The 25360-nt window shown below is 40.5% G+C and overlaps 1 protein-coding gene across 5 annotated transcripts in view; it reads left to right on the top strand.

Annotated features, from left to right (window-relative positions):
• WWOX (WW domain containing oxidoreductase) overlaps window positions 1-25360 on the top strand; it is a 789098-nt gene that overhangs the window by 39557 nt on the left and 724181 nt on the right. For all 5 annotated transcript variants that reach the window (XM_075940018.1, XM_075940019.1, XM_075940020.1 and 2 more), the window contains exon 5: window positions 24038-24144. In XM_075940018.1, the coding sequence (XP_075796133.1) occupies window positions 24038-24144 (107 nt within the window). The remainder of the gene's footprint in view (window positions 1-24037; window positions 24145-25360) is intronic.

Here is a 25360-nt window from a genome sequence, read left to right as displayed (position 1 = left end):
GTGTGCCTTGGAGGAACTGGACTTTTCTTGTCAAATGTCATCTTTCAAAATAATTTGACTTGGAAAGGTTTTTATGCTTATTAACATTAAAACATAATAATATCTTTTTTGGGACATGGAAATGGAAAAGATCTTTTGGATGAATCAATTCATCTGTCCACCAGAGCAGGATTTATTTCCTATGGTGCCTTGTTTATACTAAGGATGTTAAATTGCAGTTATTTGGCTAATCATGTAGTCAATACAGTTTGTCGACTATACGATTAGTCAATAAGGGGCCACTCTGCTTATGCTTATGGGGTAGCTGAGTAGTCGACTGCTTGCTTACATCTCTAGTTTATACATATCCCTACAAGTCAATAGCACTATAGCATCAGGGTTGTCTGAAACCTTAGCTGTGTATTTTAGAGTAGGTTAGGAATTTTCCATCCGAATAATTTTCTCGCAAAAACCCATACCAATTTCCCATGGAAAAATTCCAGCTTTGTTTACAAATTTCAATTTTTTTAATCTGGCACATGGAAATTTTGTGACTTTCTGGCTGCTTGCATGGAAGCCTCTCCCCCACTCCCCCCCCCCCCTTTCCTACCTGCAGGATGAAAGTGAAATCAAGTATCGCCTTCAGGCTGGTAGCCTGGAAACAAAACAACAACAACAACAAAATCCACATTTAGTTCTCTTAGGGCAGGATTTTTATACAAAACCTGCCCTTAGGGAAAAATCATATTTTTGACTTTTCCTCCCATTCACGACAAAATTTGCTTTTCAATAGCACCTCCCCCCTCCTCCCCCCCCCCCCCCGGGAACGGATTTCCATTTTCTGGCTAACTGTAGGGCATTTGTATTCTCTGCAATGCTTGTGACTTTTTTTTTTTTAAGTAGAACAGTGGCTGTTGATTTACAAGCTTCTTAATATTTGTTTTCTAAGAACATAAGAACAGCCATACTGGGTCAGACCAATGGTCCATTTAGACCAATATCTTGTCTTTGAACAGTGGCCAATGTCAAGTGCTTCAGAGGGAATGAACAGAACAGGAAATCGTCAAATGATCTAGATCACCCATTTACCAGTTTCTGACAAACAGAGGCTAGGGACACTTCTGAGCATGGTTTTGCATCTCTAGAATTAATCTAGATCTTTTTGAATCCTGTTATACTCTTGGCCTTCACAATACTTCATAGAGTTGTATAGCTTGACTATGCATTGTGTGAAGAAATACTTCCTTCAGTTAATTTTAAACCTGCTGCTTATTAATTTCATTTTGTGACCCCCCCCCCCCAGTTGTTGTGTATTGAGAAGATGTAAATAACATGTCCTTATTTAATTTCGCCACATGAGTAACGATTTCATAGACTGGTATCATATTCTCCCCTCTCCCCCAGTCGTCTTTTCCAAGTTAAAAAGTCTAAAAAGTCCCAGTCTCATTAATCCGTTCTCATATGAAAGCTGATCCATACCCCTAATTATTTTTGAGGTTGTCTTTTTCTGTACTTTCCCAATTCCATATATCTCTTTTGAAATGGAGAGACTACATCTGTATGCTGAATTCAAGAGGTGGGTTTATATAGAGCTCTGAGTTAAGTAACTCAGGACCTATATTTTTAATCACCATTAATCAAGAGCCGCATGACTACTGTATGCCCTGTGGGCCACCCCACCAAATGCACACATGTAATAATATTTATATAAGTATAAATATGATCAAAAACTAACAGAAGCAGACCACGCCACAGCTAAATTTAGCTAACTTACTTACGTGAAGGGTTGGGAATGTGCGAGGGGGCTCCAGGCTGGGGCAGAGGGTTAGGGTGTGGGAGGGGAGAAGGGCTCTGATTGGGTGTACAGACTCTAGACTGGACTTGGGGATGAGGAGTTTGGGTACACGCGGGGGTTCCAGGCTGGCACCAAGGAACTTGAATTGCAAGAGGGGTCTCAGGGCAGGAGGTTGGGATGGGATTTAGGGTGTGGAAGGAGGCTCAGGGCTGGAGCAGGGGGATGGGATGTTGGGTGCTTACCTTGGGCAGCTTCCATTGGGTGGCACAGTGGTACTGAAGTGGGCCCTCTGCTTACCCTGCTTCCCCCCACTCCTGGAAGTGGCCTGTGCATGCGGGTGGGAGGAGGTGGTTCCGCATGCTGTCCTCTCCTGCAGGCACCATATCAGCAGGTGATGGCAGCATACACATGGAGCTTTAGAGCTTCCCCTGATCATCCCACTGCTCCAGTCCAGCAGGGGGAGCAGCAGTGCGTGGAAGTGTTTTAGTAGCCACAGCCTGAGGCTCTGCAAAAGATCTGGACTTCCGATGGCCCAGAGATCTTTTTGCAGGTCTCCCTCCCCGGCCTTAGCCTAGGGCCCTGGGCTGCAGCCCCTAAAACTCCTGAGTTAATCTGGCCCTGTGCCCTACAGGAGCTCTGCAAATCAGCTGCCTGTGGCAGGTGCGGGAGGTGGAGGAGGAGTGGGGACTCCTTTCCTCCAGAGCTCCATGAACTCCTGTATTCCAGCAGGGAGCCTTAAAGAAAAATAGGCTACACCTCCAAGTCTCATGTGGCTTGTAAGCCCCAGATTGAGTATCACTGATATAGAGGCAATAGGTTTTCTGCCTTATTCTCTCTTAATGATTACCAGCGTTCTCTTAACTTGTTAATTGCCATTGCTTTTTGTGTGGATGTTTTCAGAGAACCGTGCACAATATCTCCAAGATCTCTTTGAGTGCTAACAGGTAATTTAGACCCCATCATTTTATATGAAAAACAGAATCCCAATTATACAATGTGGATAACTTTGCATTTATCATTTCTAAGGAAAACAATACAGGAGGCCCCAAGATGCGACTGCCTGAGTTCTCACCCCCCACACTTACAACCATTTTTGTGAGTGCGGAAGGGACCGGAAACCCCTGACTTACGTCCTCAGCCCGCATTTACGACAGCGCACGGCACCTACCGTAAATGAGGGTTCGAGTTACAACACCTTCTACTTGCGACGCTTCCTCTGGAACAAATTGTGTTGCAAGTCAAGGGTCTCCTATACTCTGAGGGATTCTTGGCTAAAGTACTTGGTAGGTACTTTTAATTTTAACCTTCAGCTTTACCTCTTCTTCTCCACCCCTCATGGGAATTCTGTTGTAGGGTTAGTTAAAAAATCCGTCAGCTCATCTGTGAGCATTTGGTGAACTGTGCAGGAAAGAGGCTCCCTCTATCTTGTCTCCCTCTAAATCCTAGAGACCTTAAATTGCTCAAAAAGGGTCTAAGTGGGGGAGATGGTCTTCTTTAGAATGTAGAGCTCAAATCTATAGGAGAGCCCACTCCTAACTATTCAATCATATTGAGTTGTTTAGGAGAAGGCATGTAGTCTTGATGCCATTAATATCAATGGCAAAACTGTTGAATTCAGTGAAGACAGAATTCAGAATTTCACTGAAGTGCATATTTGGAGAAAATAAATCCATTAACAAATTAGGTGGATGAATATAATGGCTGAGGACACTCAAACCCTCTGAACCTTATGAAAAAGACAAATATTTATGATGTTCCTTTTCATCTATTTGTTTTTGGTTCACTTTAAGAAATATCAGGATAGCTCCAATGTGGATCAAAACAATGTTTTGTGTATAATTAAGGAACCTTTATGCTTGTCTTGTTATATGTGTTTAAAATCTTCTCTATGTACTGAGCTGTAGCATACCAAAAGATGCTTCAAAATGTTTCCATTCTATAGTCCAGGGGTGGTCAAAAGGGCCTTCATGGGCTGGATCCAGCCTGCCAAGAGGGTTGATCCGGCCCACAGAGGCCCTGGTGCTCCCCTGTCTCCAGGCCAATCAGCTAGAGTAGAGTGTATTTCACTCAGGACATTTTATAACTCCTTGCACTATGTTCTCTTTCTATCTCTGTCATTGACTGACAATAATACTCCATGCTTTTATATAGCATCACTTTGCATACACTGTTCACATTTGATGAAGTAAGTTGCTATCTTCATTTTACATATGAGCAGTTAATGCTTCCAGAGACCGAGGGTATGTCTTCTTAGAATCCTAGGGCTGGAAGAGACTTCAGGCCCCTGCCCAAAGCAGGACCAATCCCAACTTGACTACATCCCAGCCAGAGCTTTGTCAAGCCGAGACTTAAAAACCTCTAGGGATTTTTAAGATTCCACCACCTCCCTAAGGAGCCCATCCCAGAGCTTCACCACCCTCCTAGTGAAATAGTTTTTTGTAATATCGAACCTAGACCTCCCCCGCTGTAACTTGAGCCCATTGCTCCTTGTTCTGCCATCTGTCACTACTGAGAACAGCCTTTCTCCATCCTCTTTGGAACCCCCCTTCAGGAAGTTGAAGGCTGCTATCACATCCCCCCTCACTCTTCTCTTTTGCAGACTAAACAAACCCAGATCCCTCAGTCTCTCCTCATAGGTCATGTGCTCCAGCCCCCTAATCATTTTGATCGCCCTCTGCTGGACCCTCTCCAGTGCATCCACATGGTTTCTATAGTGGGGGGCCCAGAAATGGACGCAATACTCCAGATGTGGCCTCACCAGAGCCGAATAAAGAGGAATAATCACTTCTCTAAATCTGCTGGCCGTGCCCCTCCTAATGCTACCTAGCATGCCATTAGCCTTCTTGGCTACAAGAACACACTGTTGATTCATATCCAGCTCCTCAACCACTGTAATTCCCATGTTCTTTTCTGCTGAACTGGTACTTAGCCAGTCAGTCCCCAGCCTGTAATAGTGTTTGGGATTCTTCCGTTCCAAGCGTAGGACTTGTTGAACCTCATCAGATTTCTTTTGGCCCAGTCCTCCAATTTGTCTAGGTCACTCTGGACTCTATCCCTGTCTTCCAATGTATCTACCTCTTCCCCCAAGCTTAGTGTCGTCCGCAATCCATCCCCTCATCCAGGTCATTAATAAAGATGTTGAACAAAACCTGCCCTAGAACAGATCGATGGGGCACTCTACTTGAAACCGATTGCCATCCAGACATCAAACCATTGATCACTACCTGTTGGGCCCAACAATGTAGCCATCTTTCCATCCTACAGTCCACTTATCCAATCCATACTTCCTTAACTTGCTGGCAAGAATATTGTGGAACACCATATCAAAAGTTTTGCTAAAGTCAAGGTAGATCACATCCACTGACTTCTCCATGTCCACAGAGCCAGTTATCTCATCATAAAAGTTATCAGATTGGTCAGGCATGACTTACCCTTCATGAATCCATATTGACTGTTCCTGATCACTTCCCCTCTTTCAAGTGCTTCATAATGGATTATTCGAGAATCCCCCTCCATGATTTTTCCAAGGACTGGGGTAAGGCTGACTGGTCTGTAGTTCCTGGATTGTCCTCCTTCCCTTTTTTAAAGATGGGCACTACATTTGCCTTTTTCCAATCATCCGGGACCTCTCCCGATCTCTGAGTTTTCATAGAATAGACAGTCCCAAATAGAGTCATTCATTTGCAAGTAGATCAGGACTGCTGCGATCAATGCAGTGAGTGTCGCTTTAGTGGGTCTGGTGAAGACATGCTAAATCAGTGGAGATATGCTAAATAGAGCACTCTCCCATCAATTTGAATACTCCACCTCCCCAAGAAGCATAAGGGAAGTGGATGGGAGACACTCTTCTGTTGACATAACACAGTGGAAAATGGCTCTGACCTCAGGTACGTTATTAATGTTACTGAAGTTGTGAATTTTAGATGGATTTATCACAGTAGAGTAGGCCAACTCTGACGTGCCTAAAATCAGAATAAATCTCTGTTGGCATTCAGATTACAGTTGCACTAAGGATGTAAATAACACCTATTGACTCAAGTGGGAGTTACTTTTATCCTGCGGTGGAACCAGAAGTTGACTGGAGCCAGTTGGAAGTTGTTGCTCTTCCCCTCCCCCTGCTTTTGAAGGTGTGAAGAAAGTCTTCAAAAGAGATGCACTGTGTGTTCATCTGGGTCATCACCAAATCTGAAACAGTTGCTTTGAAAAACTTTGAATTGATTTTATTCATGCAAATAGATATTAACTCTGAAAGCCAGTGATCACACATGTCAACATTAAGGGTGTGTCTACACAGCAGGGCTTATCTTGAAATAAGCTATGCAAATGGAGCTACATTAATTGTATAGCTTATTTTGAAATAGAGCACTCGTTCGCTGACTTCCCTTACTCCTCGTGCAATGAGGATTGTAGGAGTCAGAGTAAGAAGTCCTTCAGCTTGACAGTATTTCAACATTATTTTGAAATAACTGCCTGCTGTGTAGACTCAGACAAAGTTATTTAGAAATAATGTTGCTGTGTACACTAACCGGTTTCACTTTCAGGTGAAGCATGCAAGAAAGGAGTGACATGAACATGTCTGTAATCTACTGTGTGAGACAGCTCATTGGAGTATAGAGAGGATAGAACTAGGATTACAGGATGAGTTGAGGAGCTCACCATTTTTTCCTCTTCCCTTATCTGCCAGCCTTGTCTTAAATTAGAATATAATCCTATGTCTCCTGTATCTGTCTATTCCTGTATCTAAGCCACTAAACTAGACCCTCTTCTAGTGAAGTCGCTTGAACTTTAGTGGATGATAGTATTTTTAAAAATAAGGATAGTCAGATGTCTATCATTTGAAACTTATGGGAATTAGGAGCCTAATTTACGTTTGTGATTTGGAAAACAGACTCTAGGAGAAATTCTTAAATTAATAGCAGAACAATAATTAGGCATTATCCAAAACATACGGAGGGTTTAAGATCTGAGGTTTTAAGAATTGATAGGGGAGTAAGTATTTTTGGTCAGTTTTTACACATTTAAGAAACTGAGGTTGAGTGTGACTGACCTGGCGAGCCCTATGGCGTAGAAAACTGGTATAGATGTTGGCAGCTTGGATTCTATGCAATCTTTAATTAATTTTGTTAACCTCTGATCCTCTTTCTTCACCTGGAAAATAGCTTGCCTATTTCGTAAGGGTGTTTCAGTCTAATTTATGTTTCTGCAGTGCATAAGAATAGTCACGGGCAGATTTGAAACTAAAATATAGGATGTCGTAGTTTTTGGACAGCCTGTTTCACTTTCTAAATGCAATTAATTCTCCACCAGATTTCAGAATTCATAGGTGTGAATTTTCATACAAAATTGCATTTTTGGATCTCGTATAATAAAATTGAGCAGAAGGAGTTGGCAAAAAAATTCATACTTTAATAAAAACATTAACAAGAATGTATAGTTCCAGTACTGACTTTCCACAGGTGAGAATGTTCTCACTGAGCTCTTGTCTGCGCTGATGGATTGCCTGATTCCAACTGCTAGGGACCAGACACCAGTGTAGCTGCCTTTATGCAAGCTGCAGGTTAGAGAAACAAGCGGCAATATTTCCCACTCCTTGAAACTGATGCAGAAAAGGCTTCAGTTTCAGATGTGGCACTAGGTTATGTCATTTAAAGAATTCTAGTTCTTGCTTGTTTCCCATGCTCTTTGCATTTGTGTATAGACGCTATATGTTAATACTCTTCTTATTCTTCATCTTTTGTTTCAGAACAACTCCATCTCCTGCCTTACTTTGTATGTTGGAACCACATCATGGATCATTTGCGTTACATAACAGCTCTCCTTCTCCATCTTTCCTACACAGTTAAAAGTATGTCTAAAAAGCCTGCCACTTTTGAACTTGGGACGCCGATACCAGTTCTGCTTTAAATGGAACTCATCTAGTCCAAAGAGGCTCTGATTGTAAGAGGTGTAACAATGCCGTGTAAATCCCCAAGCCTCCATACTTCAGCCTCCTCCATTGGTTGCTCTTCTGTGTCAATCTTCTTGTACTTGAAGAATCTCTGAAAAGATGAACAGCAACATGCCGATATTAAATTATCTTCCCAGGATCCTGAAGTTATTCATGGCTGTATTTAAAGTCTTCATATGGTGGTGAACTAAAAGAGTCATGTTCATTTCTCATTTTCCTCCAGAATACAGAGGAAGGCATGCAAGGAACTGGCACGAACCAAACAAACTTGAGTTCCATCCTTTTGTCACTCTTGTTTCTGTAATATAAATTGTAAGATCTTCAGGGCAGAACCTTAATTTATATGCCTGTAAAATAGCTAGCACAGTTTTTAGACCACTACAGAGTTTGTATAAATGAATAATAATAAATATTATGTTTAAGAAAATGGGTCTTGTCAAATTTTATGTGAGTAGCATTTATAACAGTTTTCGATAAAACTCAGAATATCATGAAAATGTGTAGGGTAGTGCTTAAAGGATCCAACTTTCTTTAGCCGGCAGCATAGTATGTCTTTTAATTATTCTGTCTTAGATAAAATATTCCTTTTTAATTTTACTAAATTTACTTCTCATATTAACATTGTGTGATTGTACTTGCCAAAAGGAGATTTAAAACATTCAGCTAATTTTGTTTTTTTTAATGCTTAATTAGGACATAGTTCAGCAGTGATGCCTCTGATGCTTTTGGCTCACAGGAGGTCTGTTAAAAAATATTCATGCTCAAAAAGAAACTAGAGACATTTTTGGCTCCCTTCCCTGTTTTACTGTAGAATGAAAATTCTGGTATATGAGCGGAAATTATCACTGAGAGGAGGTCATGCTAGGCATGGCAAACTGCCCTTTCTCCTATCAAATCCCCCCTCCTCCTGTGCGCGCACACGCACACTTATAGGAAATTATACAAGGTCCAATCAAGAAAAACTTTATAAACCAAGCCAACCTATGGGTCACCCTCAGACCATGTCAGGAAGCTGAGTGAGCTTTAAAACAGGTAAGATGGACTAGGAATGTTAAATTGCGGGTAATCAGCGAATGGAATAGTTAATAGAATTTCCATTAACTACTCGATTAGTCAATAAGGGGGGAAACTGCAGAGCCTCAGTGAAGTTAGCTACCAGCCTGGAAGCTAACCCTGCTGCTGCTCTGACTTTTAAATGTATTAAGAGCCATCAGGCTATTAATACATTTAAAAAGCAGAAGTGCAGCATCTGGGATTGGGCACTGACAGCTGATCCCCAGCTCACACTGGTTCCCTGCTATGCCTTTGTTTCGTCCCCCCTCCGCCCGCCTGAGACGGTACTGGGGGGGGGGGGGGGGAACTGGCTTTTAAGACGGCTCCTCCCAGCAGTGGCTCCTGCTCCCCCATCCCTTGCACCCTTTCTCTAATAGAGGTAGCAGGGGTAGGGGGGAATCGATTACTCATGGTTGGGTAGGAAGAATAGAAAGGGGTAGCAGAAATAAATGATTTATTGGACAAGATGGCTTAACAGTCTCCCAACACCATTATTTCACAAAATGAAAAACTTTGAACAGCTGTGGCTAATGGTAGTTGGTTAGTGGTTGGTATGTTCACAGCAGAGTTTCTTGGTGTTAATCTTAGGTGAATTCTTTGTGTTTTCCCCTCCCACTATTAGAGTTTTCTTGGCATAGCTTTTACAATTATCTGGAGTAAAAAAACCCCTTAGGCTACATCGAGTTTTCGTGACAAATATGCAAATGAGGGACTGAGTTGCAATCTCATTTGTGTATTTTCTGCCCATCCATTTTTGCGCTCGGGTTTTTGTGCAAAAACAAGCAGTGTGGATGATTTGTGTTTGTGCAAAAACCCCTTTTTCTGCAAGATCAGTATACCTCCTTTTTTGGGGGCATAAGGATCTTGCAGAAAAAGGGTTTTTTGCACAGAAAGGAAACATCCACACTGCTTGACTTTTATGGAAAAACTCCAGTACAAAAATGAGATTGCAACTCATGCAAATGAGCCACTCATTTGCATACTTTTTGCCAAGAACTCGTAGTGTAGATGTAGCCTTAAAGTATACATAATGTTGTAGTAACACTTTATAACATTTTATTCTACCCTCCTGATTTTGTGTCCTTTGGAAGGTGTCAAAGTAACAGCACTTGTAAGCAGGCTAGATTTATTAATACTTCTGATGATTTGTCCAGGGGCAGCTAAGTCTTCATGTGCTATCTGGCTGAGGAAACAAGCACCATTGTAGAGTCATCTTTGTCAAGTTTGATCTTAGTCTTCCTAAAGTCAATGTGAGCAGGATTATCCTCTTTTTTGAATATAGATTTTAGTTATGCACAATAATTCTTCTTCTCTTTACCATATTAACATGGAGTTTACAATCTATTTGTGGCTTCACAACATATTTCCATTGCCTATTGCAGGTAGAAGGATACGAGTTTCATAATAAGCATGCACATGCTAATTTCAGCCAATCCAGAAAAACAATCCAAATAAAATTGGGGGAATATGGATCACACACAAATTACAAATTTTTTTAATTACAGGCTCAGATTTTTAAAAGTACGTAAGTGTATGCAGTTTCATGATCATGTCATCAAGATAACTATGTGTAACTGCCCCTTTATGAGGTTTGGATTATTTATGTCTAGCTATTGTGAAGTTGTATACTCAATTGTTACATTCAAAGACACACATCAGAAATCCTGGCTATGGTGTCTGAGAATGAAGTGCTATAAAACAGTTATAAATAAAATACAGCGAAAATGAAATTAGTCCAAATAAATTCTCAAAAACATTAATCAAATATAAAATGGAGTGCCAAATTCAGATGTTTTTCTTTTATATATAAATAGCAATTTGTGCAATGATTGACTGTCTTGCAGAAAGCCAAACTCTCACATATAAAGACAATTAAAAGAAAACATGAACTTGGCCCATGCTTAATAAAATACTGAGGAGATTATAAAGTTCAAAAGAGCATGACTTGATTGCAAACAGGAAATTATTCAAACAAAGTGAAAACTTGTAGAAATGCCTACAAGAGATTTTAATGATATATACATGAAACCTTAAGATAGCATGGCAGTGGTGCCACATGCTGGAGAAAATAGGAATATTTAAACACAATCTCACCTTTTGATAGGAGTGTGCCTTATCACTGGACTGAATAAGGAAGAAAAATGTCCAAGAAACAAAAAACTGAGATTTTTTTTAAAGCTGTTTGCTATTTAGAGGCATCTTTCATTTTAATTTTAATGGGTGTGTGTCTAAATTCCTTAGACTACATAGGAAAATCTCAGCCAAACTTTTAAGATTAGCTAAATAATTGATATTGAGGTTCAAACTGGGACTACATTGAAAATTGTTGGTACTCCAAACTGGGATCTTCTGCTGATCCCTACAGTTGAGTGGTCACACAAACAAAAGCCTAATGGGGCTCATCTTCCATAACTGAAAAACCCCTGCTGAAAAGGTAGCTCACAAGTTTGTATTAATCACTGAACAAAAATCTGAGTTTAATAGTTGGTTTTAATCTGATTATTGTATATTTTAAGTAATTTATATATCAAGATTTTTCTTACGTTTCTGAGTAGGTGCTATGCCTGTGTGTTTTGGGGCATGAAAAACTTTAGCCTGAATAATTAGTTTGGGAAAAGTATAAGCAATCAGAAAACAGGGTCTTATAATGGGAAGTGGCTGGTAACCCTAACTATATCATTAGCTCTTCAAGTTTTCCTAGAATAGTATGCCTGCTGCAATGAGGATCATTTCTGAAGGGCACCCATAGCTGCTACTGTGAGATTTTATATTGAATAAAAGCAATTTACAATATACAGCTAGGATATTTGTTAATGAGAACTAGTTTTTAATAGTATTTGACGCAAGTTTTATAACGTTTTGAAAGAGTAAATCTGATCAGCTGTTGATGTTCTCGCTGAGTATGTGTGTGCCATAACTTCATATAGACTAGTGATGTAAAAGGACATTTTCAGAAAGTATAATTATACTAAATATCGACACTTGGCTCTAATGTTGCAGTTCATCTAGTGGATATAAACATTTTGTGTTTAATTTATCATTGCTTGTATGATAAACTTTGGTTCATTTGGTGCATTTGCTAATTTTCTACAGGAACAGCAAATGACTCACGTAGATACTTATGTTTTCTATTTATATTTTACAATATATTTGATCTAAGAAAAATGTTTTTATATTTTTATTTATTGAAAAAAGATGGTCTTCCTTTCACATAAAATAAATATTTTCTATTTGGTAATTGGTGCAGAAAATTGTATGCAAAATAATTGTTTTTGTTTAGAACAGTATGTTAAAACAAAAGTGTAACATGTGAAACTGATTCTTTAACTCTGAATGGAAAACAAAACCAACACATTAGTCATTCATTTGGTTGATTTTTCTCTCTAAATCTTGAATCCAAGAACAATAAAATTGTCCGTTTTTCACAAATCTAAAGAGAGAGGCTATATATCTTAAATTCAACATCTAGTTTCTAATGTTAGTGTTAGCAAAATAAAAGACTTTTCAAAGAGTTTCAAAAAGCATGGCATTCAAATTGCTTGATTTACATTTGATGTAACTCAGTCAAACTTCTAGAAATGAATTATCTATCTTCTAAAAGAAAAACAACTTGTTCGTGTGTGTGTGTGTGTGTGTGTGTGTGTGTGAGAGAGAACTTGTTTTTGGACTCTGAAAAGTGAGGAGAGAGTGCATATTACTGCATGCCATATACTTAATAGTGGTTCGGAAAGTGTTAAATGCAGAATTCATCAAAATCTTCAGGCAGAAGTCTACAGTTATTTTAAAGCTTAAGCCACCTCCAAGAAGCAGAATTCTGTTGTCATGGCACAGGGGACTTAGTTCTTTGTTCTCCATTGCAAGAAACCTGAGTGTAAATTTTGACTGTCAATGACTCCTTGTAACTTCTGCTAATGGTATAGGATTTTAGAAAACCCTCATGATTCTAGCATTATGATGTCCATTAAGTGAAGTCAAGAAGTTTCTCAGTCATAAAAATACTTGCAAGATGTTGATCTTGTGGCATGAGACAGGCTGAATTTACTCAAACTGAAAGATCTGGTTTATTGTGCAACACCAATACTAGTGAGGAAAATCTTAATTGAAATCTATTGACTACTCTTAAATAATAAATGCTCACGTTACTGGGATTTGTGATTTCATCGCAAAACTCAGCTTGAAAGGGAGCTCAGTGTACATCAGTCCTGCACCAGAGCTTGATGTTCAGATTTGTTATGGATTTGTTATTTATTCCAGCAAAGGAATGTTGGTGCTTAGGATTTCCTTAGTTTTTGTATAGATGGACCATTACTTTTTAACTCAGTCACGTTTGCTGCATGTTAGTGCAGTTGACCAAGGTCTAGAGACTTTTGCTGCAGATGAAGTAGTTTGGTCCTTTGATATAGAACCTGGGACTGGAAAGCAGGAGACTGGTGTGTATTCCCACTTATAATGATGATTTAAGTGATCTTGAGCAGGTGCTTAATTTTGTGAGCCTTGCTGTCTTCCATGGAGTACAGGGATTATATCACCTTTGTAAATGTGTGAGTAAAAAAAGTGCAAAGTAAAGGGAGTATATGTAACGCCTATAGTGAAGGCTGTGCTAGTGTTTCATTTATAAGGTGTCATTTTTTGCTGATCTTTTCTTCCCAAAAAATAAATGTGGCAGATTTGTTCATGGCTCAAGAATTGTTCCTCCCCCTGCCCATTTTGTTCTGAGTGAGTGAATTTTTTTCCTCTTTAAATAAGCATATTGGGAATTTACCTTGCTTACTACTGTTCCTTAGAGCATTGGTCTCCAACCTTTTTAAGCGCAAGATCACTAGTAAGGGGTCCCCTGCTGACCCCGGGCTCCATGAGGGCGTTTCCTCTTTGAAATGCACACGAGCCACCCCCCGGGAACTCTTGTACACTTCAAAGCTGGCTGCCCACTTACAGCCCCGAGTCAGTGGGACTTCTCACTGGCCCCGGGCTGCATGCGGAGTTCTGCATGTGGGAGTGCCCGTCGAGTAGTCAATGGAAATTCCCTTGACTAGTAAATTAACCGATATTTAACTTCCTTATTCTGCACAGCAAGCAGGAGGCTCCTGGAAGGTGGGAAGGACACGGGACAGGACAGCTCCAAGGCAAAGGGCAGGAGATGCGCAGCAGCATGGGGAAGGGGCAGCTGAAGTGCCGGCACTTAATAGCCCCTTGGCTAAACTAGTTAGGATCAGCTGTCAGAGGCTCCAAGATCTATCAGTAGATCCCGATCTTCTGGTTGGTGACCACTGCCTTAGAGGAACAGTAAGTAGTAGAATCTTTAAATATGGCAGGGAGATGGAAGTTCTGTTGCAGATACACTGTGTGCTCTTGTAAAAATTAGCTATAGTTTTTAAAACTCAAATTTTAATAAGGTACTTTGTGGGTGCACACTAGATTAGGTAAAGCAGTCATGGCAAGTGTTCCGGTTCTGTGCATGTGAGCATAGCGCAAGAAAATTCACTGGGAGTATTATTTTTATTTGTAGTGAAGTAAGTGCCTAAGAGTCCCAATAATGGACCAAGAACCCCTTTGTGCATTAGACCAGTTATGGGCTACCTAGGCAAGTGAGTAGGCTGGACGAGTGGCCCTCCTTGATCTCAATGGGCTGCAAGATTGTCGTAACGAAGACAGCCTCCCAGGATAGGATAACTGCACTTGTGTACCTAAAATTTACAGGGTATGCTGATTGCATCCAAAGTGCTGCTGCTGTTCAGAGCAAGTGCATAGTTCTTGCTTTACATGTGTCACACTAATATTGGTAGGGAAAAAATACCTATACAGATGAAAACCTGTGGAATCTGCCCCATGTATATGGGCAATTGTAAACTGAGGCTATGTCTACACTGCAGGCTTTTTGTGCAAGAGTTTTTGTGCAAAAGTTCTTGTGCAAGAGTGTCTACTCTGCCATGTGCTTTTGCACAAGGGCATCCATGGCAGTGTGGACGCTCTCTTGTTCAAGAAAGCTCTGATGGCCATTTTAGCCAAAGGGGTTTCTTGTGCCAGAAACCCCTGTTCCTGTCCACACTAGCCTTTTTGCCCAAGAGCTCTTGTGCAAAAAGGCTTCCTTCCTCATGGGGAGAGGAATAACTCTTGCGCAAAAATCCCTCTCTTCTGATGATCTACTGTAAATGTTCTTGCGCAAGAACGGGCTTGTAGTATGGACTCTCCACAAGTTTTTGTGCAAGAGAAAAAAAGCTGTTTCTCCCTCAAGGATTTTACAATATAAGTAAAAAGTATAATTAAATGTCTTTATGCTGAGCAGGGTCAGAAAAGAGACTGCTACAGGGTGGACTCACTGCTGTGGAACCTTCTGCTGGTTACATTGGAAATTAGCTTTGGCCGTTGAATGTTCTAGTCCTTTCCCCTTACTAGTGAGGAACCAACTGCCTTCTCCTCTTCTGAGCAGTTCCTTTTATATCAGGGCTGCCGCAGCAATCCATTCTTTGATTGACTTCCTACAAGCCTCTCACTTCAGCCTGCTCTTAACCCACTCTAACCAGAGACCTATCTCCAATTAAAAAAAAGCACCAATAGCACGGTAGGACAAAGAGCTGGAAAATGGGGTCCTGTACTACATTTCTCCACACTAAGGGTATGTCTAGACTACATGCCTCTGTCGACAGAGGCATGTAAAATAGGCTGCCCGACATAGTCAGTGAGGCAGGGATTTAAATATCCCCAGCTTCATTAAAATAAAAATGGCTGCCACGCTATGCCGGCTTATGTTTCACGAGGCATAAGGGAGCGGTCGACAAAGGCTTCCCCTGTCGACTGATCCGCATCTTGACTGTACACTGTGCTGACAATCAGCTGAGCTGGCACAGCGTGGTGGCCATTTTTATTTTAATGAAGCCGGGGATATTAAAATCCCTGCTTCATTAACTGTCGGGTAGCCTATTTTACACGCCTCTGTTGGCAGAGGCATGTAGTCTAGATATACCCTAAGTGCCCATTTGCCTAAAAGAAGGTCCACTTTGTGAGAATAATACATAGTACCAGAATTGAAACTTGTAGAGGGAGCTGCATGGTCCTGAAGTTGCAGTTCAAATGCCCTGTGTGATTCAGTAAGGAGATGTAAAAGTTGTTAGTTTCATAGTGTATACTTTGATCAAGAAAATGTATCTTCATGGCTGATGTTTTAGATTGAAATATTAGTAAAAGCTGCTGATTTTTTAAATTTTAGTCAAAGGTTATAAAGCCAGAAGGAACTACTTTGATCAAGTACAGGCAGTCCCAGGGTTACGTACAAGATAGGGACTGTAGGTTTGTTCTTAAGTTGAATTTGTATGTAAGTCGGAACTGGTACATATTGTACCCTAGGTGTCCCCGATTCAGCCGCTGCTGAAACTGACCAGCGGCTGACTACAGGAAGCCCGAGGCAGAGCTGCTCTGCCCCGGGCTTCCTGGAATCAGGCGCTGATCAGTTTCAGCAGCAGCTGACTTGGGGACACCTGGGGTAGAACAGCTGGGGTGCTGCCAGGTTGGTCCCCGCAGCGCCGAGGCGCGGCGCTGCGGGGACCAACCCGGCAGCGCCCCAGCTGCTCTGTCCCAGGCGTCCAGATTCAGCCGCTGCTGAAACTGACCAGCGGCTGATTACAGTAGTCAGCCGCTGGTCAGTTACTGATTCCAGGAAGCCCGACTTACATGCACTAGCTGCGCGCCCCCCTCCCCCCCCCCCCAGCAGACCAGGCTTTTCTCACCGCGGTGGACGGGACCGGCGGGACCGCGGCATGTCTCGGCAGTCCCTCCGCCTGCAACCTCCGTGGCGAGAAAAGCCTGGTCTGCTGGGGGGGGGGGGGCGCACTAGCCACGCCCCCCCCCCAGCAGACCAGGGAGACGCGGAGCGGCTTTTCTCGCCGCAGAGGACGCGGGCGGCGGGACTGCCGAGACGCGCCGTGGTCCCACCGCCCACGTCCTCCATGGCTTTGCTCCGCGTCTCCCTGGTCTGCTGGGGGGCTGCCCCCAGCAGACCAGGGAGACGCGGAGCAGCTTTTCTCGCTGCGGCGCGTCTCGGTGGTCTGCTGGGGGGGGCACAGCTAGTTCGGGGTACCCTCACCCCGTTCTTAAGTAGGGATCCAACATAAGTCGGATCCACGTAACCCGGGGACTGCCTGTAGTCTGACTTCCAGCATAACAGAGCAGTCACTTAACCATATCCCTTAGAAAAACATTTAGTCTTGATTTTTAAATCATTGGTGAGAATCCATCATTACCCTGGGTACTTTGTTCCAACCTTTTATTTACCCTAATTTTAAAAAATGTTCACCTTTATTTCCAGGATGAGGGCTTTTCTACATAGAAAGTTTACTGCATGGCAAGCCAGGAAGAAATTGTACTTTTCAACTACACTGGTGGTGTTTTGGAAGTCCTTAAATTTCAGAACAGTAATTTTGAAGGACTCTTCTTAATGTTCTTGTACTTAAAAGAAAAATATAATATTCTAGAAGAAGTCTGATTAATTCTGAAGTTTAGGAGCTTATTTGGTTGTACAAATGAGGACCCCTGTGACAGATTGGTTTACTTTGTCAGGTTTCCTTTCTGAAAGTCTTAAGAAACAGAGAAATACAGACCATAACAGTGAAAATATAACCAAACACAGCTGTGAAAATAATGTTAGTTTAGCCATATAATATGCTCATGCTTACAAAGTCAGAGCTGGCTTCTGATTGTAGGTGCTCTAAGTAATCTATCAGAGTCTAAAAGGGAAGAAACATGCATACCACACACAGAAACAGGCTAACACTTTTCACTTCCAAACCTACAGATGACTAGGTCACTTAGTCAAACTTGTTGTTTTTCACTCTATTATGAAACTAGAGAATCTTTCTTCTGCAGTTTCTATTAGTTTATATTTATGTTTAAACTGCCTGTGACAAAGGGCTCTCAATAAAACTCATAAATGTAACAAACTACACGTGCAAGGATTTATAATCCCAAGGTTTTGAGAGGTTCGATTACAGAGTGAGGGAGAGCCTAAAAGATGTTTTTGGAAAACTTTCAAAAAGCATTCTGCATTTGGTCTGGAGACTTGGGTTTCTCCTTTGTAATTGTTTTGCAGTTGATATCAGAGAAACAAGTTTTCCAAAAGTGGGGAAAGTCTCCAAATATCTGGATCCTTAGTATTCATGGGTGGTTTTGAAGATATTCAGAAAGGTTGAGACAGAATCACTACTCTTTACCACATTTTAGCTTTCATCTTTGCTTTAATCTTTTTAACTTTGTATTTGGTAATACATAGTTTTTATGGAGACTTGGGTTAAGGGCACACTTTAAATTGCTTAAGCATTCTAGTGCAAGTTTGTCCTCATTCATTTGTGGGACAAGATGTAATTAAATTATGCTCCATTTTTTCTAAAGTTTGCTGGTTTGATTTAAGCAGACCTACTTTTCTACCCAGTAAGGGTGCATCTACATAGCACCCTTAGCTTGAAATAGCTTATTTTATCATTTTAATTTTGTAATAACTCACTATTCCGAAATTCCCCTTGACCCTCGTGGATGTTGGGTTAAGCACGATGTTGGAATAAGGTTACCAGGATGTTGGAATAAGCTGCCTGTTATTTCGAAATCTGTTTCAAAATAAAGGTCTGTTTCAATAGATATGGAATAGCTATTTCGGGATATTGGAAGTGTCCCGAAATAGCTTTGCAGTGTAGAAGTACCTTAAGTGAATGTTATCTTGACTGTAACTTAGTGAACATCCTATCAGGGTCCGAAAGAGTATGAAAAAAGCATAAGAACTACTAGTCATTTAGTAAGACACAACTTGTTCTGTGGAAGCTAGCTACTTGGATTATGGATCCAGGAGTTCATTGAGGGAACCATGGCACCTCCCAATGAAGAAACCTGATATACTGGCCTTGTACAATGGTAGCAGAGCAACATAGTGCCCTAAAGGTGACTGTTAGAAGAGCAATCTCAGGCTGTTTATCAACTGTGGGAACTTGGTAAAAGTTCTATTTATTTTAGATATTCCATCCAGTTGACTGTTTTATGGCGGATGGCACTTATCGGATAGACAGAGGGCTGTATTCTCCATTAAGTCTACATTGACATTCCACCATTGGATTTAATAGAGCTATGTTGATGAATACCAAAATGAATCTAGCCCAGTGATAGTAGTTAACAGCTAGCAAGATGGGCATAATGGCTGTGTCTACATTACAAGGTTTTTGCGCAAAAAACCGGCGGAGCGTCCACATCTCAAGCACATTTTTTGCGCAAGAAAATTGACAGAACAGAGGGCTTTTGCCGGTAGAGTTATTCCTCTCCCCATGAGGAATAACTCCTTTTTTACGCTATAGCTCTTGCATAAAAAGGCAGGTGTGGATGCTCCACAGGGGTTTTTTGCACAAGAAACTCCTATGGGAAAAAGCACAGGTGCTCTGATGGCCATTCTGTGAATGGCCATTAGAGCTTTCTTGCGCAAGAACGTCCATGCAGTGTGGATGCTCTCTTGCGCAAAAGCACATCGCTTTTACAATGCACTTTGAGGTCTGGACGTGCTTTTGCTCAAGAAGTTTTTGCACAAGAACTCTTCCGCAAAAGGCTTTTTGCGCAAAAACCCTACAGTGTAGACTAAGCCAATGAGTATACAAGAGAAAATTGTGATCTCAAGAATCAGTCATGAAACCTAGTTCTCTAATATATTAGCCCTTGGGTGAGGATGTGTGTAGTGAAGGGGAGGGACTGAAGAGGTTTCCCATCCATTCAGAATGATTAGGGTCTGTGTACACCAAAATAAAATAACTATGGCTGGCTCATGTCAGTTGCCTTGAACTATCAGTATAGACAGCCTGGGCTCTGAGACCCTCACACTCCAGAGTCCAGGCTCCCTTCCAAGGCTGGTCGCCTATACTGGCCAGTGAGCCCAGCTAATGGGAGCTGCAAGAAGCCGTGCCTGCTGACCTGAACAAACCACACTCTTTTCATTGCAGTGTAGACATACCTTTGGGGACACAATAGTAAGTGGAATCAAGCTGCTGTGAAAAATCTTTCACTTGATTCTTTAAGAATAAGGCCATGTCCTGTCCTGAATGCACCACGGGAATGGTTCTACTCAGATCATATTTTCCCTAACCTTAACATGAAGGACAATAAAATTTTAAGGTGGAAAAAAGCCTTCTGATTTATAGGTGGAGTGCTTTAAAGTTCAATAGTGAAACCTGAGCAGTTAAGCGTTTTGTTTGCTCTGTTACCAACCCGTTAGGTCAGACTTTGACAAAGAGAACTGTGCCATAATGTTTGTCTTCATGTATTTCTCATTGTTATTCTTAAATAGGATTGTCACTTGAGGGTCAGATTAGAGCTCATTCAACCAGAGCAGTGGCAGCAGTAGTAGCCAGCCTCAGGTCAGTCTTGCCTCTTGAGATTTTCAGGGCAGTCACTTGGAATTTATTGTATAGTTTTACAAAACATTATTGCCTCAACATTGTATTGCAAGGAGAATTTAAATGTGGCCTTGCTGTACCTGAAAGTGGATTGCTTTGGAGCACATAAGTCTCCTTGCCATATTTTGTGAAATATCTATTTCTTACCCTGTGTAGTAATTCTGTTTTGTAAGTAATTATATCCTTAATATTGAAGTGTATGTACTGAATGTTTACATGTGGCTTATTCCCTCTTGTAAAAAGAGACGTCTCTATTAACTTATGTTAGTGCAGTATATTTCCATTTGGTTAGGGGCATTCTTTTTGTTTTATAGCATCAGAGAAGGCTGCTTTAATTTGAACTAATGAGTCTAGGTGACACCTCAGTTCTTCCTGCTTGCAGCCTTTTTTGGTTGTTAGGTTAGTATTGGGGTACACAGATGACATAACATCTGTGGATTGCCATTACACTGTGGCCAGGACTACACTGTGGGGTGGAAGGTCAGCTTAAGATAAATAATGTAGCTGGAGTCGATGTACCTTAAGCTGACCTGCATGCACCTGCATTACAATTATTTTTGTGCGGAGACTGTGTTTACTCTAGGCTAAAAATTAACTTGTAACATTTGAGTCCAAAAGCAATTATTGTTGCCAAACTCCAATGGTTTTTCTGTTAATAAATTCCATAGGTATAAAAGTTTTAAGTGTCAAAAGTTTTAAGTGTTCCCCAGTTGAGTTTGTGAGGGGAAAAGCATTGCTTATTAGACACAAAAATGTCACTGAAATAAGCTATTGCACATAGAACACTGGAATTTCCAGACTGGATGAGACTAAAATATTACCAAAATAATTGAAATTGGCATCATGTTATTGTTGTGACAAATTAAATATGCAACATTTTGTAGAATGTTGTAATATACTGTGCATGTTTGTTGTTGTTTTTTGTGACAGAATTCGCCCAGGAGTACTAAATAGATTTTGTTGACACAATTTTACCTTTTATCAGGTTTGATTTTGCTACCTTTTAATTTAATTGAATGTCCCCTTGTTCTTTTTGCATGTGACAGGTGGTGTGGAAGTTTCTATGCCAATAATTATTTTATATACGTTTATCATAGGCATTCATTCAACATTTTTCTCTGTTAAACAATTAAACTTTTCAAGCTCTCTGCATATGAAAGTTTAATCAAATCCTTGATCATTCTTATTATCCTGTTTCTGAACCCCGTTTAGTTCTGCAATATCTTTTTTGAACAATGCACAGCACATTAGCAGTCATGCAGAACATCAGTGGTAGAGCAAGACATCAAGTCCAGGTCACCAGAGTCCCAAGCTTGGACCTTAACCCCTGGATCATCCTTTTTCTTTACGTCTGTATACTCTCTAGAGTTTTCCCTGAAAAACTTGTCAGCTATTAAGAATCGAGATCCATTCCTTGTATTGTGCTTTTAAAACAGTAGATATTTTGTGTTATTTAAAGGTGAAATGTTCCTTCATCTTTGCCTAATCCTGAATTTTTTGTTGGGTATAGATACTTTCCCATTGCTTGTTATGATTGCAAGAGCAGGATAAAGATATCTAAATTGTAACATGTAACTTTATCTCTATTTTAAACTGTCAGACAGTTCATACTTCTATTAACTGAAAATATGAGAGGTTTGGAGTTAATTATTTCACACAAAATATGGCACAGGATAGACTTGACTAAGCGCAGTTACATTTAGCTAATTAAACTGGTCATCAGCTCTGTGCTGCTAGTATTACAATGCAAAAGAACACGATTCTCAGGGGGTTCAAACCAGATTTTAGCAATATGTAGAGCTATTAAAATTAGTACTTTTTTTTTGGTAAATCAACTAGCATATGGCTAGCTAACAATGTTGCAATACAACATGTGCTACATTTGTTACATTTTAAAATTACCCTGCTGTATGTGCTTGAAATGGAATTAGGAACAGGGGAAATATTCTTTGCATGTGCTGAAGGTACATTCGTGTGCATACAGAGAATTTCCCATGTAATTAAAATTGCTTAGTACAATGAATGGTTTAAAGAGAGATACAGGAAAATTGCATTGGCTGAAATAGCACAAGTATGTAATTGCAGAGAATGGTATACATTTGGCTGGTGTCTGTTGATTCTGTTATACTCTACGTTGTGACTGAATTTCTTTTGCCCCAGGGCATTTTTGGAAGTGAGACAGCATAACTTAATAGGTTTTCCTTGGTAAACAAATTTTAAAAGGAAAACGTGAATATGCTTTAAACCACATAAAGCTGGAACAAATAGCCTCCCCTTCTCTGTGACTTTCTAATATGTTCATACTCAAATTACTGGGCATTATGATTTGATTCTTTATGTTCTAGTTTTAAGCTTTTCTAATTGAAACTCATTAAATGCTGTTATGGTAAGTTGCCTCTTTCAGCTAGATGTAAATTTCTCTTGCATTGTTACAGTGCTGCGAAGCAAGAGGACACCAAGTAATAATGCTAAATAGCCCACAACTAACTTGCTCCAGCTGGAACCCTAGTTATTGACCCAGTCCTGTTCACCTTAAATCAGAGCAGAGTCTCATCTGGTGTAAGCTGGCATAGACCTATGTCAGTGAACTGTAATGAGACTATGGCAATTAACACCAGCTTGGGGTTGTGTATTCCAGTATCTTGATGCAGGCTTTTAGCAAACAAAGGGGAAAGAAGATCAGCAAGGGAGGCAGGTTTCTTCCACTGTCTGGCATCTTTATTTCTCCACACTGGGCAGGACTACAGCATGGGGAGAGGGCGATCTAAGCTATACAATATAAGTTACATTAGCAGCATAACTCAAATCAATGTAACTGAGATCTACTTACCACATGGCGCAGGGAGAACAGAAAATAACCCTCTCTCATTGACTCCCCTTACTCTTCTTGTTCTGATAGAGCTGATGGGAGACCAGCAGGTGATTTATCAACCCCACTGGATTGATTGCTACCCCATTGATCCGGCCCAAAATGAAGACCTGCCCACTGTGTGTTCAATGTCCAATCTGTCATGAGAGGCCCTTGTGTTGATCAATTACAGGCCAGCTCTAGGTGTGTTGAATTCATCCAAGCCTATAAACACACCTGGGCCTCTCCTCACCATTCCCATGCTGTCTTTGCAAAAGTAACAACATATGCTAACATACTCAAGGCTTGAAGCAGCATTTAAAAGGAACAATAAAACTCAGCTCTTCCATTAATTATGTGTAAGAAAAACTCATCTGAAATTATGGAATTCTATGTTGTGTTTAGTTTTGAAGAGAGAAGCTGGTCTGAGTTACGATCATTTTTAGCAGTTAAGTAGCAATACTGCAGCTTGTGTGTTGTGGGCTTTCAGGTTGAAATCCTAACCCCACTGAAGTCAGTGGCAAAGGTCCCACCCGGATTTCATCCAAACTGTTAAATGTTCCTAACTGTGTAAGGTATGAAGTGGGGATTCTGTGTATTATGAAGTTAATTACTATTATTCATTTGCAAATGAATAATAGTAATTATCCTAATTTTATAAGTGAGAAAACTGAGACAGAGCAGTTAAGATGCTATATATGCAAAAGCACCAGTGGAGTTTTGCATGCGCCTAAATTATATGATCCTAAAATCCTGTGGGCATTTGTCTGTAAGCAGCTTTGACTTGATTGTGCATTCCAGGCACTTGCTGGGCACAGCTTAACTACACTCAAGTGTCCATCATCTTTTGAATCTGTCCTTACAAAGATAGGCTCATCTAACTAAAACAGAGGAGATGCATATTCAAGAAATTCCTAAGTTCCTGGTTTCATATCCTTGAATTATGAGTTTATACAACTCCTCTTTCTCTTATTGAAATTGCTTTTTTAAAAATTTTACCATAGGATTTGAAACTGCAAAGTCTCTTGCGCTCCATGGTGCCTGTGTCATCCTTGCTTGCAGAAATATGTCGAGAGCCAATGAAGCTGTGCAACGCATCCTAGGGGAATGGGTAAGGAAACGTACTTTTTTTCAATGCTTAGCGAATTCTATCATGTTCAAAACAATGTGCAATTATGAAGTTGTTTTATGCAGGGTAGGCAGTTTAATAAATGTTGTTTTTCACTTCTCAGAATTCAAGAAAACAGCTTTCTTTGTATGGTAATAACCAGTTCAGTACTTAAACATATTTATAAACTAAACAAAGGAGCTTTGCTATTTTATAATATGTATAGTTAATTTTAAGCATCATCTTATTGTGCTTGGAGAGTTATTTTAATTCTAAAAAATTTGAAAGTACCAATGAAACACATGCCATTGGTGACAGAAAAAGAATTTATTAAGTATCTAAGGGTACGTCTACACAGCAACATTATTTCAAAATAAATTAATCCACATCTACACAGCAGGCAGTTATTTCGAAATAATGTCAAAATACTGTCAAGCTGGAGGACTACTTACTCCGACTCCTGTAACCCTCAATGTACGAGGAGTAAGTGAAGTCGGAGGAAGAGTGTTCCATTTAGAAATAAATGCTATGTAGACACTCCCAATTTCTAAATAAGCTATTTTGAAATAAGCTGCGCAATTAATGTAGCTCAATTTGTGTAGCTTATTTCGAGTTAAGCCCTGCTGTGTAGATGCAGCTTAAATGAATGTATAATTATTCTTGAGATTGTCAGTATAATTATCTTACTACTGCAGTCACTATTATGCTGAGAGCTCCATAAAATTCTGTCTAAGGTATTTCAAGGAAATAATTTGTATCTTTTTTTTAAATAAATAAATTCTTCTTTTGAGCACTGTCCTTAGGAGTGCTTCTCAGCAGGTGTATGTGTGCCCCTGAGTCCTTGGTTGGAGACTTTCTGTAGCAGTGTCCATTTGGCCTGTATGACCAGTACAGATGAACTACCCTCCTTTCTTTTTTTACTACCATGGCCTGAGACAGAGCTCTAGTGTGTCCACCTCATGCATGCATCAGCATGTTTTGTAGTTGTTGTTTAGTTAGTTTTGTGTTTCTAGTAAGTGGTGGTGTTAGTCTAGAATTAGTTACCTCAGTTATAGACACCTTGGGAATGGAAGTTGTTGGTAACTCTAAAGTGTTTACAACTCTGAACAAAGCACACATCGGGCTCCAGACCACAAGCTGAAACTCCAGGCCAGGCTTCAGCAGCAGCTGAGCTTGCTGCTCATTGCTGGCATGAGTTTGCAAGCTTGTCCCCTTGTAA

Source organism: Pelodiscus sinensis, chromosome 12 (assembly GCF_049634645.1).
Source record: "Pelodiscus sinensis isolate JC-2024 chromosome 12, ASM4963464v1, whole genome shotgun sequence".
NCBI lineage: Eukaryota > Metazoa > Chordata > Testudines > Trionychidae > Pelodiscus > Pelodiscus sinensis.
This window is presented reverse-complemented; position numbering and strand designations above follow the sequence as displayed.